This window comes from Eriocheir sinensis, chromosome 48, assembly GCF_024679095.1.
Source record: "Eriocheir sinensis breed Jianghai 21 chromosome 48, ASM2467909v1, whole genome shotgun sequence".
In the NCBI taxonomy this organism is placed as follows: domain Eukaryota; kingdom Metazoa; phylum Arthropoda; class Malacostraca; order Decapoda; family Varunidae; genus Eriocheir; species Eriocheir sinensis.
The window spans coordinates 6780247-6797781 of NC_066556.1; the positions used below are offsets into that span (position 1 = coordinate 6780247).

At 41.3% G+C, this 17535-nt stretch overlaps 1 protein-coding gene across 2 annotated transcripts; it reads right to left on the reverse strand.

Moving 5' to 3' along the window:
- Positions 1 to 153: 153 nt before the first annotated feature.
- On the reverse strand, positions 154 to 12074 carry LOC126981521 (F-box/SPRY domain-containing protein 1-like). 2 transcript variants are annotated; one of them, XM_050832703.1, is made up of 3 exons: positions 10678 to 12050; positions 4396 to 4486; positions 154 to 3148 (listed from the first exon to the last, which is right to left on the reverse strand). In XM_050832703.1, exons 1-3 carry the CDS (start codon positions 11251 to 11253, stop codon positions 3054 to 3056), a joined length of 762 nt encoding a protein of 253 aa, XP_050688660.1. In that variant the 5' UTR covers positions 11254 to 12050; the 3' UTR covers positions 154 to 3053. The 2 variants fall into 2 exon arrangements, with proteins under 2 accessions (XP_050688660.1, XP_050688661.1); XM_050832704.1 differs by lacking the exon at positions 4396 to 4486 and having other exon boundaries at positions 10678 to 12074.
- Between the last annotated feature and the right edge of the window lie 5461 nt (positions 12075 to 17535).

The window sequence follows — 17535 nt, forward strand, 5'->3', positions numbered from 1 at the left end:
ACCAAGTTGCTTCTTGCCATTTATCTCTGAATTTCCTGGGATTCTCACCATACAGCCAAAGCATGGCCTGCCAGCTGAACTGAAGACAAGTGATTTCATGGGAATGTTAGATAAATGGCCTCATTCAGAGAAGGTTTAGAGAATAACACTGTACTCACTCCCTCAGTTTAATTTTTTTGTAGACAATACAAAAACATTTAAGTCAGATCAGAAGAGTTGAGTATTCCATGATTACTGGACTCAAGTTATGTTCCCTCAAAATACTCACTCCTGGAAGAAAACAGCACTAGACTCAATGACACTCAGTATGTAGATTATGGTTGATTGTGCAATCGAATACCAATGTAATCAAAATTATATACTCATAAAATACAGTATATGATAATCCAATCGTACCTTGCCATATGAAAAGTAATGTGTACATGAAATTTATTCTTAAAATTGATCCAGAGATGAGGATGACATTAAATCTAATTTTTCATGTGCATATTCATGTTTTATGATGACACAGCACTGCATTACTGATGAAGGAAGTTAAGAGTGAGTGAGTGCATTCTCTAACAAATAAAATATTTCTTACATTCAACTTTGACACATGAAACCTGAATCATTCAAGCATTATGAATGCTTTCAAAACTGACTGCGGGACAAAGGGCATAACAGCTGTATATACATATTCATGAACAATAACAATCAAGTTAAATTAATCAAAATGATTAGAAGTATGACAACCAAGGAAATGAACTGGTAATGGGCAAAGAAAATGAACAATGCAATGAACTAACTAGTGCATGGCAGCAAAGCGTAACAACTTGAGACTGACAGTACCAGAGCCAGGAGGCATAGCATCTCAGGTGCCTGGACTGGCAGTGCCCGGAACAGTATAAGCATAACAACTGAGGTGAATGGAATGGTGACCAGACCAGTAAGTATAACAACTCAGCTGAATGATGATGCCAATAAGTAGTATGCAACAACTGGTGACTGAAGAAAGGGGCATGACACAGTGAAATGACTTGGTACACATGGGCTAGCAACTCAACAACTAATGAAACTTGGAATAAAAGAAGCATAACAACTCAAATGAGTGGTGAAACCGAATTGTAAACACTCAAGTGACGGGCGATGCCAGGATCAACAATAGCATGACAACCTAAGTGACTGGCAGTAACAAAAATGAAAATGCTTATGACTGAGCAAACAATGTTGAGTCCCAGGACACCAATGCAGGGTGTAGAGGCTGCAGGTGGCCTTGTGATCCCTCAGGACAGAGGGCCACAGACAGTCAGTTTTGAATAATCACAATAAACAAGCAACAGTAGCTTGGGTTACCTTACATGTAAATAGTAATTGCACTGAGTTGTGTGTGTTGTACTTGTTCATCCTTCACCAAGATAAATAACTTCCCCTCACGTGTCGGCAACATCCACTGCAGAGGAGGGCTCTCGCACTCCTTACTAAAAGTACTTATGTTTTTCCTTAAAAATTACCTACTTAAAACCCATTAAAACAAATTACAGTGTAGGTCAACAAAATATAATAAGACTTTAAGCAATTCTCACAAACCCTGATAAAATGCATTGTCAACTGTTTGTATATAAAAACAAAACAAAACCTGTGATTCCATGATGAGAATACTATAAATAAAACACTGAAGGGAGAGCAAAACCAGCAGCAAACAAGCTGCTCTGCCTCAGCCATCACTTGAAGCTGCCATTGGCTTATTTAGCTGACTTATAAATGTGCAGGTGGCTTATCCTTCAGGGAAATGGTTGAGAATGTAATCATCCATGAAGTGGACTGGAATGTTACTGGAAAGCACCATGGTTATGTCTTTATAAACTATATATCTGTATAAACAAATTGTAATAATATAAATGGAGAGGAACTGAGTTGAAGAAGTAGCAGTGACATAACTTAAACAATGCCATAAGATTACATTTACAGCACAGCTGATTCTTTTGTTTATTCCAATTAGACAACACATATACTGCAAGGTTAAAAACATATTTGGTAAATTCACAAACCATAAATGCCTAGACAATACTGACCCCACTGTACTCACAACATGCCGTACACCAACAGCCCACATAACCACAGCTGCTCTAGGCTATCAAATGACTAGAAGTTGTAACTCTTAGAGCACAAGTCAATGAACACAAAAAGGTGGGAATTTAGGGTTGAATTATACTAAGCACAGACCTGCTGGCCTTTGAATAGCACATCCCTTACCTTCTACACAAATTTAGGGGTGGCAGCCAAAGTCTAGCTAATCCACAACAAATTGTCACATCCGACAACCACTGAGCTTCACATCAATGTTCCCTCACCGTGCTTGTGCTTGCCCACGAACACCACTCGGTCACCGTCCTTTGAGGTAAAAAATTTTCTTGAGAATATGGAGTTCTAATTGAAGGTGTTATCAGTTTAATGTGACTACCAAGTGCAGTAGTTGAGTAAATTTTAACATTACTAGCTACATATATACAGATATAAATACTCAAATACAAAGAGGTGAAAAGCAGAGTCTGATAAAAACTGACAAAACCCAAAGTTTCACATAATGTTATTTTCCAAGGCACGTGACATGTAGAGCAGAGGGAACTCTGTCTGTCATGCTTATTGACTATAATTATAGTTTCACAGTGACAATATTCCACTAAATAAAATTTTCATTACTCCTTGGTATTTGTCTGTTCCAAGTGGAAAACTTTGATTAAGGCATATACAGCTTGCATGTCACAGAAACAAGCACTTCATACCTTAAGAAGTTCTGTCACTACCCTTCACAAAGTGTTTGCTGTAGGGCCGACCACTTCCTTGCCATCCAAGTACACTCTGGCTCACTCTTGCACTAGGAACACCATACCACATGGAGGAGTCCTCCAATAAGAGCAACATTTGACTAGAGGTCCACTCCACTCCCCTGAAGCAACCTCACCCCCTGGTCACAAGACAGAACACTCCTGAGCTGTACCTTCCTTGTTTAGAGCTAAGAATGAGGTGTGTTGCACTCTGCAGGGCAACAAAGTCTGTGCTAGTGGTGTGCTGGGTCAGCCATCCAGCGGGGGACCAAGGTATACCATAGACACCTCAGTGTTACCATATACGGCAGACACTGATGGATATAGCTGCTTATCTGGCAACCCTGTAAATACAGACAAAGTTACTTACATGTAGATTTCGGTATACAGTAAACCCTCTATGAGTCGGATCTCTAAGTTCGAGATATTGGATAAACCATACTCTTTCAAGATTCCAGACACATATCCGTAAAGTGAACAAAAATCTGCATATGGCTTGTGTCTGGACAACATCTGAATGGATGATGTAAGTCATACTTAAGATGTACTTTATAGCGAGGAATGGTGTGAGTCCAGACTGCATTATTTCAAAACAAAGGCTGTTAGACTTGCCCATGCTGTCCCTCTTGAACTCTAATACGCGTAGAGAAAGAGAAACTTGGCCACTCATCGGCTGATTATATTTCTAGAGCATATTGACCCACACACAGACAATAGTTGAATGTTCCAATTCAACCACAGCCAGCTTTCCCAACACACATCACGCATGGCACGGCTCAGACTTATCTGTGTTTGCAATTTTACAAACACCACTGCCCAAAAGACTATTCCAGAGTTATACAAAATTATATTAATTCAGCTCTGCCTTACTCCAGCTCCCCTGTAGTTTCTTAATCTTTTATACAATAATTAATCAGAATCTTTGGTAAACCCGAGAACAGCTTTGCTTAGGTACACACAAGCTTAACTTTCAAATATTTCAGATTTTTGGCCATTCAAGATAAATAGTGGCTGAGTGATCAGCATTCAGCCGTGACATCCCAGAGGATCCAGGTTCAAGTTGTACCCGCCACTACAAGCTGAGAATTTTCAGTCATCACCGAGTGGCCTAAGACTACACATATGCTGTCCTGAAGACCGCTTATCAACCTCGGACTCTAGATTAACTCTAAAGAGGATCAAGAATGAGCTCTGGGGGGCAGCATGAGCCAAGCAAGATGGCGCCATAATAATAACTTGCCTGTGCCATAGCGGGCTGGGACTGACGAGCAGGCCCCATCAAGAAAGCCTATCAGTGACATTGGCTCAAAGGAAAAAAAATAATAATAATAAATAAATAGTTTGATTTATAGAGGGTTTACTGTATATTATATTTTATTTACTTAAAGGAAATATCACATGCATTATAACATGAATTAGATTAATGTATGAGGAAAGTAATGTTGGATAATTTCTTTCACAGGTGCAGAAGATAATTGATAATCAGTAACAGTTTTTATTAAATAGTGATATGAAGCAGCAGAGACAACAAACAACACGTGACCAAGGCCTGATAAGTTCAGGCCAGTGACCACCGCAGCTCATACTCTACCTCGGAAGGCTACTCCTAGAAACTCGTAATTTTTCTCGAACGCTAACGTGTTGTCATCACAGTCCAGTATTACTCGTATTCTCTCTCCCACCTGAAAGACAGAAGGCTGTGAGGCAGACTGAACTAACTTTCAGTGATTTCTGCATATACATGAAAAAACTAGCTACAACAGCTAGCCTACTCATCACATCAAATAACATGAACAAGATAAAAAATAAAGCTTTAGTCCCAAAACAAAATGAACTAGCTTCATCTTTTCATAATAGACTAACCATATTAATATGAACATAAATTATATACTGATACAGGAACTCCCAAACAAAGGTATGCATCAGAACCTTTATGTAATGTGTCTCAGAATAGTTGTTTGATGTTGTAGCCTACTACAGTGGTACAAGAAACCCACATTATTTAGCCATTCATTATTCAGCATTTGTAAATACAGTAGCCATTTTTAGTGTTTTTAGGTGCAATCTCCACCATTTTGACATTTAATATATGATTTAATTATTAAATTGCACTCCAGATTGGCTGTATAATCCAACTGGATATTTAATCATATATAATGGGAGGATAAGGAGATAAGAGGTTCCCTTACATACCAATAAGGTTAGTTTATGTCTCCTATGGAGGTAACTTTACTGAGACACATTTGATCTTTGCATGGCCTTATCTCTACACAGTCAACAGGGTGAGCCGTGTCTCATAATTCACGGACCAGTACAAGACTCAACCAACAGGGTGACAACCTCAGGCACAAAACTTCCCCCTCAGTGACAACACAGAAAACATTCAAGGCAAGTAAAGACCGGCTTGACTGTTGCAGGGGACAGGCCCAGCTGCACACAATTCCTCTACAAGGTGAAACAACAAGCTCTGGCCAGGCAGCTGCCAGAAGCTTCCCAGGAGCAACTGATAAACTAGGTATTTTTCTTTCATTTTTCTTGGGCAAGAACGGCCTAATCCTCCTATCTCTAAACCTATGGAAAAATAGGTTTGTCATTCAACAATTTTCTAAGATAAACAAATTTGTCAAATAGATGAGGCTTCTTGTACTGAGGAAGGGGCAGCACGGGAGTAAGTTTAACTTGTCACCTGAAAATTCCCTTGGGCTATAGATGACAAAGTTAATATAGTATCTATTTCTATTTAACTCCTTTTTAATTAATATTCTCAATTAGAAATATGTGGCAAGCACTGAAAAGCTTTAAGCTAGTACCACTTCAAAACACTGTACTAAGATATATCACCAATGTTGCTGTGGCTATAAGTCACCATTCTACCAAACTACAAAGCCAGGGTAGTGGCAGCAATATAAACCAAAGAGAATCATATAATCAAAATACTGGACTGGAGACTGAAGCAAACAGGTCAAACTTTTGCTTTGTGGGGAACAACCAGTAACTGTTATTTTCAAGATATCAATCAGTGGATGCCAATCTATGTTCTCCTAAAGCAAATTGCAGGCAGGGTACAGCCTTCCAGAAAAAAAAAAAAAAAAAACCATACGGTGGCTATGAGGAAGATTTGATAAATGTGCTATATTGTCTAAATCATTTGCTGAATGTAGCAAAGATTGAATCGTGTGGAATTTATTCCTCCTCCTGTGTGTAAAGTGACAAATAATCACAGCCCACCAAAGAATCAATTAAATGTGTTTAATTCTGGCATCATAGATACTACATCATTGATCCTGTAAAAAAAATCAATATATGACACTGGTTGTATTCAAGAGTTATATAATAGTAAAAAGATTGTCGACATGAGGTAGGTACCATCAAAAAGTTCTGGAACTCTGAACAAAGTGCAACAATGTGATAATCTTTTTCTACATTCAGTGAATGATTTAGACAATATAGCGCAATTATCAAATCTTCCTCGTAGCCACCTTATGTGACACCCAGCAGGAGCTAGCAGTATCTTCTATCAGTCAGGATGCCATATGACTTCACACTGCCAACATTAGGACCTGTGGTACATGGATTTTTTTTAAACTATATGTTCATTTGTTATTTAACCATAGGCCTTAAAGTTAGGCATAGAGCAAGCATCAAATTATGTGTCAAACTCTGGATATTCGCAACAGAGAGCTATGAGATGCTCCAACAAGTTTATGGCAACGAAGTTGTACGAGCTGTTCCAAGTAGAATTCAAGCTTAAGGAGGGACAGAACGTCAGTGGATGATAACAAGAGAGAAGGCAGACCTTTCACAGGCACATACCTGATAAATGTCAAAGAAATTTAACAAATTCTGCATCAGGATTGTCAGACTACCATCAAGAAAGTTGAATAGATCAGCAATGTGTTATATGGAACAGAAACAACAACCAGATATTGTGGTGTGATGGCAATGGATAAAACAAGTGAAGCCCGGGAAAAAGAAAACAAAAGAAAAGTGGATGAATATATCCATGAGAAAGGAATGAAAATAAAATTATGAAAATTATAGTGCAATAGTGTATTATAGTGAGGAAAGAAAAATAGTTTAATGCCACTGAAAAGCAGTGTGTGAATAAACAGACGAGAAGATCAAAGTAATACAGATCAAAATAATAATAAGAATAATCAACACAAGGACTACATAATGGAAGCCATTACAAGGCTTATCCCACAACTACTACTGGATTGGATTGGCTCCATCATGACAATGCAGCATTTCATATTGTATTAAAAGCAGGTAAATATTTCAGGGGAGGCGGTGGCTGAATGGTCAGCGTGAAGGTGCGGCATCCTGGAGAACCTAAGTTCAATAGGCGTACCTAACAATCACCAAATGGTGTGGTACAAACTTGGTGAAGGGACTTTTTTGGCAGCCATAGCCAGTAAAGGCCTAAAGAGTAGCCTATCCAGATATTTTGTTTTTATTTATTAATGATCCATGAGACATTCTAGAGTTAAATCAAAGTATATGCATATCTTTGTATTCATTCATACACACACTAGTAATATTTCTGTGGTGTCTGATTCACTTGTTTGAGTGAAATTCTATTGTGAAAATCAGTTACATATTCGTGTCACTAGTAAAAATGAAACTAGTAATGAAAGTTTTGCCACCATGAAATATACACAAATAGATAAATATGAAAGCTCATGAAGTCACAATAAGTGACATCTCCTGCTTTGCGCAGTAAAAATATGCCATTTATGGTATCTGATACCCTCAAAATGGTGTATAGGCTGGCTCGGGCCTCAGAGCTACCGCCTTAACGTTGGACTCCAATAACGAAACTAATTTATAACTATCGTTAAAATAGTTAGATTCTGATGTTTCTTGGCAATAGGTAGGCGTCAGAAACCGGTAAATACTATGCTCCGAGTACGATAATCTGGCAACGGTGGCTATACATATATTCATATTATTGTTGTGTTGTTTATTCAATGTTCTGTTCAAGAAAAAGAATACCCATAATTTTAGTTAGTTTTTGGGGTATTATTCTAGTGTTTGCCCATACTCACCCCTTGCAACCAAAATTGGCTAGGGGGCCACTGAGACTTCAGGGAATGCGGTGGTAAACATGAAATGCGTCGCAAATGCATAGTTTTTGAGTTACGAGGAGTTGAAAAATACCTTAGATGTAGGGAAATTCCTTACAATTACTTAGATGTGGGGAAATTTCATACATTCCGGATTTTTTTTACAACGTATGGAAACCACGCAAGGTAATCATTGAAAATCACTCCGCACCTCGAAAATACGGTATTACGCCTCCATATTGTACTTAAGGCCATATTATACATACGGACGATGTGTTTACATGGCGACGCCATTGCAATATGAGCAGCGTTGCCAACGATCCGGTTAGCAATGGTACGCTAGGTTAGCGATGGTACGTTTAGCTAGCGATTAGCCCACGCATGAGACCAGGTGTACCACGCGTGGTTATTTTATTTTTTTAGAACACGCACCTTTACCTAATACTATTTCCGATGGTACGCTAGGTTAGTGATGGTACACTTAGTTAGCCATTGCCCACGCATGTGAGACCAGGTCCACCATGCGTGGTTATTTTTTTTTTAGAACACGCACCTTTACCTAATACTATTACCGATGGTATGCTAGGTTAGCGATGGTACGCTTAGTTAGCCATTAGCCCACGAATGTGAGACCAGGTCTACCACGCGTAGTTATTTTTTCTTAGAACAAGCACCTTTACCTAATACTATTACCGGCGGTACGCTAGGTTAGCGATGGTACGCTTAGTTAGCCATTAGCCCACACATGTAAGACCAGGTCCACCACGCGTGGTTATTTTTTTTTTTAGAACACGCACCTTTAAGAGGGGGGGGGGGGTCCAGGGGGGGCACAGCCCCCCCTTGGTTAGCAGGGGGGTCGCCCCCTCGTTAGCAGGTCGTAAAGTTCGGTTGGAGTAGTTTAAATATGCTCCCCCACCCAAATACCCTGAGTTCATGCAGGTCCCCCAAGATCGTTGGGGGAAGGGGATTAATTCGGCTTCTTTACTTTTAAGTACAGTTTTTTTTAACTATGATATATAGAGGCGTATTATCATATTCTGGAGGCGCGGAATCAATATCCACAATCACCTTGTATACTGGGAATACGAGCCCGTGAAGCAGATTAAAATCCGGTCAGTAAGGATTCACGTGTTCGAACAGCTCAGGCAGGAGGTTCGAGAGCCTGCACTTCCTGCAAACTCACAGTACTGTTTAAGGCGCGGCGTTGGACGGATCCCGGCTAGCTGGTGGTTTTACTTGTGTCAGTGATAAACAATGAAGATACACTGTGTTTGGTGCCACGGACTCTACTTGGAGGACAGAAACCTTGCGATGAGGTGACAACCTACTAGAGAGGGCATGAGTGTGGTGTAGGCGGGTTATGTGAGCACAGATGGCCTCCGGTGCCACGCCAGATGGTGAGGTGAGCATCGTTTGGTGGGTTCACGACGCTTCTCTCCCAAAACAAGCTTGGGGATCCACTGAGTGCGTGGTTTCCGTATGGGAAACACTAAATTCATTGCAAATGCTTATTTTAGTGGTGGTGGGAGGAAAATTTTTCTAAATCTAGGGAATTTCCCTAGATCTAGGGAGTTTTTATCCCCCCCCCACTAAAAAAATACGTGAATGCGACGGATTTTGTGTCCCCCACCCGAAACCCCGCATTCCCACCAGGTTCCCAGGCTTGTATGGTGGGGAGGGGGGAGTATGGGCAAACACTAGAATTTTACCGTTTTTGGTTATAAGGATTCTTTACGAAATACAATTATAACATTACCTTCTACTAGTTAGGAAACGTACTGAATCCTGGATTGGCTACGGTGATGTTAGGTGCGCCTAATCTTGTCCACTGCTACAAGCTGACAATTTTCAGTCATCACAGGGTGGCCTAAGACTACCCATGTGCTGTTCTGAAGACCACCTACCAACCTGTGCTCTAGATTAACTTTCTAAAGATCAAAAGTAAGCTCTGGGGAGCAACATGAGCCAAGTAAGATGTCACCACTATGAAAACTTGCCTGCACCATAACAGGCTGGGGCCGACCACCAGACCCCACCAAGAAAGTCTACCAGTGCCACAGACTGAACGCAAAAAAAAAAAAAAAAAAAAAAAAAAACCATCGATCCCCCTCCTACTTTCTTGATGTCTCCTTGTGATTACTTCCTCTTCCCAAATAAGAGGTATAAGCTGAAGGGTTGCAGCTTTAATACCTTGGAAAATAATCCGGCACTAATAACAGATGGCGGTCGGTACACTTAAAGAACGAGACTTCTAAGATCGTTCCAGGCATGACAAGAACTGGCAGCAGTTAGGTTAGATTTAGTTAAGCTAGGTCAGCTCAGATCAAATTGGGTAAATCTTAAGAATAGCGGCTCCTAACGGGTGTGCATTTAGGGCACGGTATGGTGGTAATTACAACATTTCTAGCACGTGCGATGGGGTTTTGACAAGCGGACAGGCGTGTTTATGTCACAAGGGGTGTAATTTTCCATGCGGGCTCTTCCCTTTCTTCACCCCGGAACTCGCAGTCTCATCGCCCATCGACTTAGAAGAAATCGTGAGGCCAGCGTGGAAAAATACACCCCTTGTGACATAAACACACCTGTCTGCTTGTCAAAACCCCGTCGTACATGCTAGAAATGTTGTAATTACCACCACACCGTGCCCTAAATGCGCACCAGTCAGGAGCCGCTGTTCTTAAGATTTACCTCAGATTCTCTTACCTGTCAGATTCAGGTTAGGTTAGATTAAATTAACTTAGGTCAGGTCAGGTCAGGCTAGGTTATAGATAGGCTGGTCCTGATACGTGAGTGGCCGCTGGACTCACCTGGTACTTGGGTGCATTGTTCAGCAGCGGGTAGTTCCCCTGTGAGTCCCCGTTATGCAGGAGGTGGTTGTCGACAAGGTTCCAGCCCCAGGAGTGTTCGTCGGAGCCCAGCAGCGCCACGTAGCCCGGGCACTGCACCGCCGCGTCCTTGGTGGCGATGCCGATGACGGCCACCGTGCCCAGGGGCCCCTCCCACACCACCTCCCAGGCGTGCCGCCCCGACCTGAACCCCATCTTGCCCCGGGCCCCGTCGGTACTCTGGGCCACGGGGTTCCGGTGCAGCGTGAACCCGTTTGGCTTCACGTAAATGTTCCTAGAGCAGTCATTGGGGTTCCACGCGTGGTAAAACGCCCTCAGCTTTGCCTTGTAGGTGGGCACGGAGGCCAGGAGGTCCGACTTGAGCGCCTCCTCGGCCAGCCTCCTGACGCAGTGCAGGCGCCACACGTCGTTGTTCTGGTCATTGAGGAACGTGTACCAGTTCTTACACACCAGGGAGCAGTTCCTCAGGTCGTGCACGTCCAGGTAGGAGAATATAACCTCTACCACGTGATCTGGCAGCAGGCACCAGTTCACCATTGTGCCGGGGACATGGGGACACTAGCTGGGGCACACACGCGGCCACTGCTGCTTCTGAACTGCTCCTCTTGATGCTATGGCTGCTTTTTGACCCTTCAGCAGCACTTCACCATTGCACCGGGGACATGGGGACACCAGCAGCGGCGAAGGGGCCCCGGGGACACTGGCTGAGGCACCACCACACGGCCACTGCTGCTTCTTCCTCACTTCGGCCCGGCCACCTCCCCCTCCCTGGCCACATCCTTCCCCCTACGGCTCCTCTTGGTCCTATGGCTGCTTGTTAACCCTTAATAGCTTGACTTCCTTGTAAAGTGAGTCATCTATGTCTGCTTTAGCTTCTTTGGCACTACACGGGCCTGGCGGTGCCTCGGAGGATCGGTCACCAGTCAGTTACCAGCCTTCTCGGTCTCGGTCTCGTTTGTATTTAATGATTGAATTGGCATAACGTAACTGTCAGGGGCTGTAATTAATGGCTATTCTCTTTTATTTCGACCAGAGAGTCCTTGCTGGGGCCTCTGTGGAGGGGCCGAGGACGTGTGGCACTGACTTTGGCACCAATCTTCACGGTCTCGGTCCCTCACTTGTGTTTAATGATTGAATTGGCATAATTCAAGTGTTAGGAGCTGTAATTAAGGGCTATTCTCTTTTAAGATGACAAGAGAGTCCTTGCTGGGGCCTTGGTGGAGGGGCCGAGTTCGTGTGGCACTGACTTTGGCTCTCCCACCCCTTGGCACTCTTTTAAAAGGGCGACATCACACTTTTCTTAGACATTTGTTTCGTATTCCGTCTATCCATTAGAATCAATGATATTCTGTTGCTTTCTGAGTTAATAGGGAAACACGTGCCGGAAGTATAGGTAATTAAACACAGAGGCAGATCAGTGGCCTATACATGACAGGAGAGAATTGAATTGAAATATTTATGGAGAGAAAGAAAAGAAAAAGAAACCGTTGTAGAATGAAGTAACTATAAGAGACGGAGTTATATAGCCCCTGTAGTGACAGTAATAGGCAAAGAGGAATGGGATAGGAGGCTAAAGATATATATAGAAGAGGACGACGAGACTGCGATGGAGACAAAAAGGAAACAGTTGAACATATATAACAGTAGAATGCAGCAACTATGAGAGACAGAGAGGGAAGTTATAGCAGCCTAGCTCAGTAGTGACAGTAATAGGCAAAAAGGGAATGAGATATATAGAAGACTAGAGGAGGAGGATTTGGGGTACTTTGTAGGATTTGATAGGGCTATATGGAGACAAAATTTAAAGGAGACTGAAAGAATTGTAAAGCTAACAAGTGTTTCTAATGCAGCGTTGGAAAAAAAGGCAAAGATGCTCGAACAGAAACAAGGAAAAGGATGGAAAGTAGGTGACTCAAGCAAGAAAATGAAGAAACCTATGAGAAGTATAGTGAAAAAGTGTATTATAGTGAGGAAAGGTACTATACGTAATGCAATAGAAGAGCAAAGTCAGGAGAGAGAATCAAGAAGAAGAAGATCAGAAGAAGAAGAAGAGGAGGAAGAAGCATCACTTGCCCACTCAGCTGACTGTGACACACTGGCTGCCGCTGTCCATGGCTACGCCCTTCACTGTGCCGCCTCGTCCTGGCCGCAGCAAGCACACGCCCTATAAGGATCTCCTCTAAGCAGGTACTAGGGGGCAGGGACAGAAGCAGAGGTTAATGCATGCACCCATCACGTGACCTGCTCCTGTACACAGTCTCTACACTTAACGCTTGTCAGTCGCTGTCAGGCTTTCTGGTCAACCATAGTTATATCAAGGCACCCATATCTTACTTCCCTACCTCATGAAGTACTCCTCTTTTGTGATATATGTCTATCCATGGGTACTACGTATACCTCCCCATCAGTCACGTCCCGGCCAGCACCATCCCCCATGCCCCACCCACTGACACCCATGACCCCAGTGCAAGGGACCCATAACGCCTCCGTGGACCAGTGCCTTGGCCCGGCGGTGTATATATATGGTTAATCTAGCTAACTACTGCTTCTAATATTCTGAAAAAAGTAGCATGCAGAGTGCATAGGATAGGTATTTCATTTGCTTCCATTGGGTTTGGGGGGGTTGTACACTGGAGAGAATGCTGGCTTGCAGGTGGTGAGTGACAGCAGGGGAAGACAAATGGTATTCTTTATTTTGGCAGCTGTACAACCTTCACAACTTGCTGGTATATTGCCTCTTGTTGAGTATATACTCGTACCTCCTGTTCTTTGTTCTCTCACTCATCTTAGGCTAGATGAATCTAGAACTCTCCCATACTAATACTATGCAGCAGCATAACAATAGTTATAGATAAAAGTAAAGTTGGGAGCATATGCTATTAGTTGTGCTTGACCATGGTATTAATCTCTGTACCATTGGGCCTTGAGCCTGTGGTGAGTGAGAACCCATCAACCCAGGACAAAAGACCAGTGCAATGTCGGTTGCCACAGTTTACCTTTCCCAGGTTTTCCCAAGTACCCATTTATCAACCATCCCAAAAGGAAGGAGGAAGAAAAAGTTGTTGAATCTGGACTTCAAGTGTAGGAAGTGGGACTGATAAAATCTGATGAGGTAGCTACTATTTAATACAGCTAGCTACTACAGGCACCTTCTGTTCAATACTTGAGGCTGATGATAAACTGATGTGTATATATATGGTAATAGATAATTTAATGGTGTCAGCTGTCAGTTTAGTCTGAAATTTTATCTTTGGCACATTTATGATAATCTTTTTGCTGTTATAAGATTGACACCTCTTAAGAAATACATTTACTGCTGTAATAATAAAGGGCTGTGAGTAATGATTGATTCAATTTTTATCATTTCCAGTACTAACCATGGATGAACCCATCCCAAACCTTGAAAACCTTCCTCTGTTCGGCAACAGAGAGGCGCAACCCAGGGTGAGTTAGTCAGCCGCCTCCAAGCACCTCCCTTTGCGCTGCTGAAGATGGTGTCACTGGAGCTCACTTATTAGTGGTTCAGTTATCTTTGCTGTCAGTCATGTTTGTACTCTTTCATTATTACATAGGTAATTCAAGATCACTAGAATGTACATTGTGGCTTCCGTGTGATACATGTTGTCATATTTCAGTATTAACATACAATAATTCATCATCAATATCATTAGTAAAGGAATGATTAGTATCTTAGTGCCGATTTTTTTTACATTTCTAATGCAATTATTGTTTCAGGGACGCTGTGTGAATACTGTGATCATTATTTTGACAGTCCTCCTTGTGTTCTTCACTGCCATAAGTGCTTTCATCTCAGGCGTTTCTGCTCTGGACCTTTTCTTTGTTGTGTGCATAGTACTCTTCTGCATCTCAAACCTCACACTGGTAATTGTCTTTTTTATTTCAAAATCAACTTTATAAGTTACTAAGGTTATGTCTTTTTTATTTCAAAATCAACTTTATAAGTTACTAAGGTTAACAGTTTAGGCAGGCAGCACCTTCTATGTTATATACTTGAGAAAATATATGTTATAACCTCCTGACAAACTTGTAAGTGAAAACTAATAATATTTGATTCCTTCCAGATTATGTGGTATAGAGTTGGAGATCTGGATCCTAAATTCAAGATACTTATTTACTACAATACTTTATGTATTGTGCTTACATGCATTTGTGGTAACATATTTTTCCATACCTGAGGTGCTATGGCAATCATAATGTGACACATACTCTCTGGTGTTTGCTTGTGTCAGTAGTTAGAGGGCTGAAGCTTAGAGTTCCTATTTGGGAAGTGCCTACAGGTACTGCATCTTCTCTCATGATGTATTGTTAGGGTTACACTGTGTCTTGTAATAATTTTGTAAGGTTGTTTTTGATGTTGTTGGCATCAACAGAGCAGAATATAACAAAAATAAGAGCTTTATTAATTATTAATGCAGGGTTTAATGTGAATTTATATTGACCAAAAGTTTATTGTACTGTCCTATGCATTATGCATAACTTGACTATAAAAGTTCCTTAAAAAAAAAAAAAAGTAATTGCCAAACCTAAATTATGCTTACTAATTACCTTATGCTGCAAACAGTATAACCATATTACTGCACTATTTCTTTAGACAAGTGGCTCTCCTTTTCCAAATTGGCTTATTCAGCACACATCTGAAGGATTATTGTTTGATAATTTGATAATTTGATAATTTGATAATCTGAATTACTTTGGAAGATAAAAGGGGTGTATTTTTGTAACCCTTTTTATAATTAAAACTCCTTGCTAAAACTTTATACAATATAAGAATATGATGTAATAATTTTGTTTTATAGCAAATAGAGATGATGCTAAGGAGTTGTGACTTTGCCTACTCTCATGGCTATTTTTATAAAGGAATAGCAACATTAAGAGATAGTTTTGATACAGCAGTCAGTGTGCACAGTATGAATGAATAGTTGTTTACATGAGCCAAAAACGGACGAAGCAATACAACTCACATGATAAAGGACAGTTCATGAATTAGCAGGCCAAATTGTGTTATATTTTAATATCAAAGAGTGAGAGTTTTTAATGATGGTATCCTTAGATGTATATCACTCCATTAACCCGGTAGCAGCGACGGGCCGAATTTGTGGCTTCAACGTGTAGCAGCAACGGGCCAAATTTGTGCCGTGATATAAACCCCCCAAAATAGATGATACATAATCTGATCACAAATGCTTGGATATATATTATGAAATGGTTTGTGTGAGGGGTGATTTTTCTCATTTTTCTCGCCTTGGGGGACCATTAAGAAACGTGATCCCCGCTGCTACCGGGTTAAGGATAATAATGATAGATATTCATGAAATGTTGATGTAAAGAAAACCTTATAGTCCCACTCCTGGATGAGAAGCAAACTAGGGCATACTTACTATATTTTCTTGTTTGTGCACAAAGTTTGTTCTTCAGTATTCATCAATCGCAAACAATATAATACCATTTATATTAAGTTTCAGCATATTTATAATCTTGGCTGAGCATTAATTATGATGCTATAAAATGTATATATAAATTCAATGTGCAATTCTATTGATGAATATGGAAAGCTAACTGCAGATGTCTCCAAAATTTTGTCACGTAGGTTGAAAATGGGGCATTGCATTTATCTTTAGTTATAAATTGTACATTATGGAAAATGCCAATTTTGTTATTACAAAGTGTCCATTATTTTCATAAAAAAATTATCAATTTTTGTATCAGATATTTGATAAATTTAATATATGGGTGTGTCATATTGACAGTGTGCACTGTAATATGGTACTTCATACACAAGTTAATAACAGTGATCAATATAAACCTTGAACAAGTGATAGTCACTTTAGTAAATTATAAGGTGCTAGTTATGTGGGTTTGTGAATGAAACCAAATGTCTTGGTTAGTGCTCTGACTCTTGTTTCAAACAGTCAACACGTGCCTATGCAGCATGTTATCTTGAGTGAAGTGCCAGTGAAGGGCCTTAGCTATTAAGTTCTTATAGATCTTTGTTGTTTTTGAAGTAAGAGCCTGTTCGCACAGGGCGGTTGCAACGTGGCGGTCCAACCGCCACTCTGTACACACAAAGCGCTTGCACCGCGGCGTAAACGCAGCGTTGATCCATATTTTTTGTTTTGTTTTGTTTTCATATATTGCATTCAGTGCTGAGATGGATGTGGAGGAGGTAGCATGTGTTTGGCTTCTGGATCGCTGCTTGAAACGGCGCAAACAGCGACAAAGACGTCATTGGAGTCATCCTATTCTACATGATTGAATTACCCATGGCCTTTTCACGACCTTGTATCCATCTTTGAGGGACCATGAAAAAAAAGTTTTTCAATTATTTAAGAATGTCCATGAAATCATTCGAGGACTTGCTCGAGCCATGGTAACGCAGTCTCTTCTCTCATTGGCTGGCACGGAGCCAATGATGCTGCCCGCTGCCTTGAAAACGTGGTGGTGCACCGCTGTGTGTGAACGCTTACGTTAATTTCTATATATCTCGACACGATCTATACTGCTGTGGTGGCGAGGGGAATCTTGCCACTGCAGCGTTGTGGAAAACGCCGCGGTGACGTTTGAACGCTCCCATAGACGAACACTGAAATTGCCATCGCAGCGGTACAACTTTCCTGTGTGAACAAACCCTAAAGGAAGCAGCTCAAGGGGGGTGGGGGGGGATTGGCCTTTGCACAGGACTGATCTAGTCTGCTAACTTCTGGCTGTTAATTTTTTACACCAATGGGCATTGACCAATGACAAACAGGACCCATGAAGGATTATTGCCATGTTCAGTAGGGAGTACAGGGCCACGTTCAG

Excerpts from the sequence above, each read along its gene's own strand:
- LOC126981521 (XM_050832703.1), bottom strand. The coding sequence starts at position 11,253 with ATGGTGAACTGGTGCCTGCTGCCAGATCACGTGGTAGAGGTTATATTC. Across the intron at positions 4,487-10,677 it reads ACAATGCACCCAAGTACCAG|GTGGGAGAGAGAATACGAGT; the intron begins GTGAGTCCAGCG and ends TCTGTCTTTCAG. Across the intron at positions 3,149-4,395 it reads TCTAGGAGTAGCCTTCCGAG|GGTTGCCAGATAAGCAGCTA; the intron begins GTAGAGTATGAG and ends CTGTATTTACAG.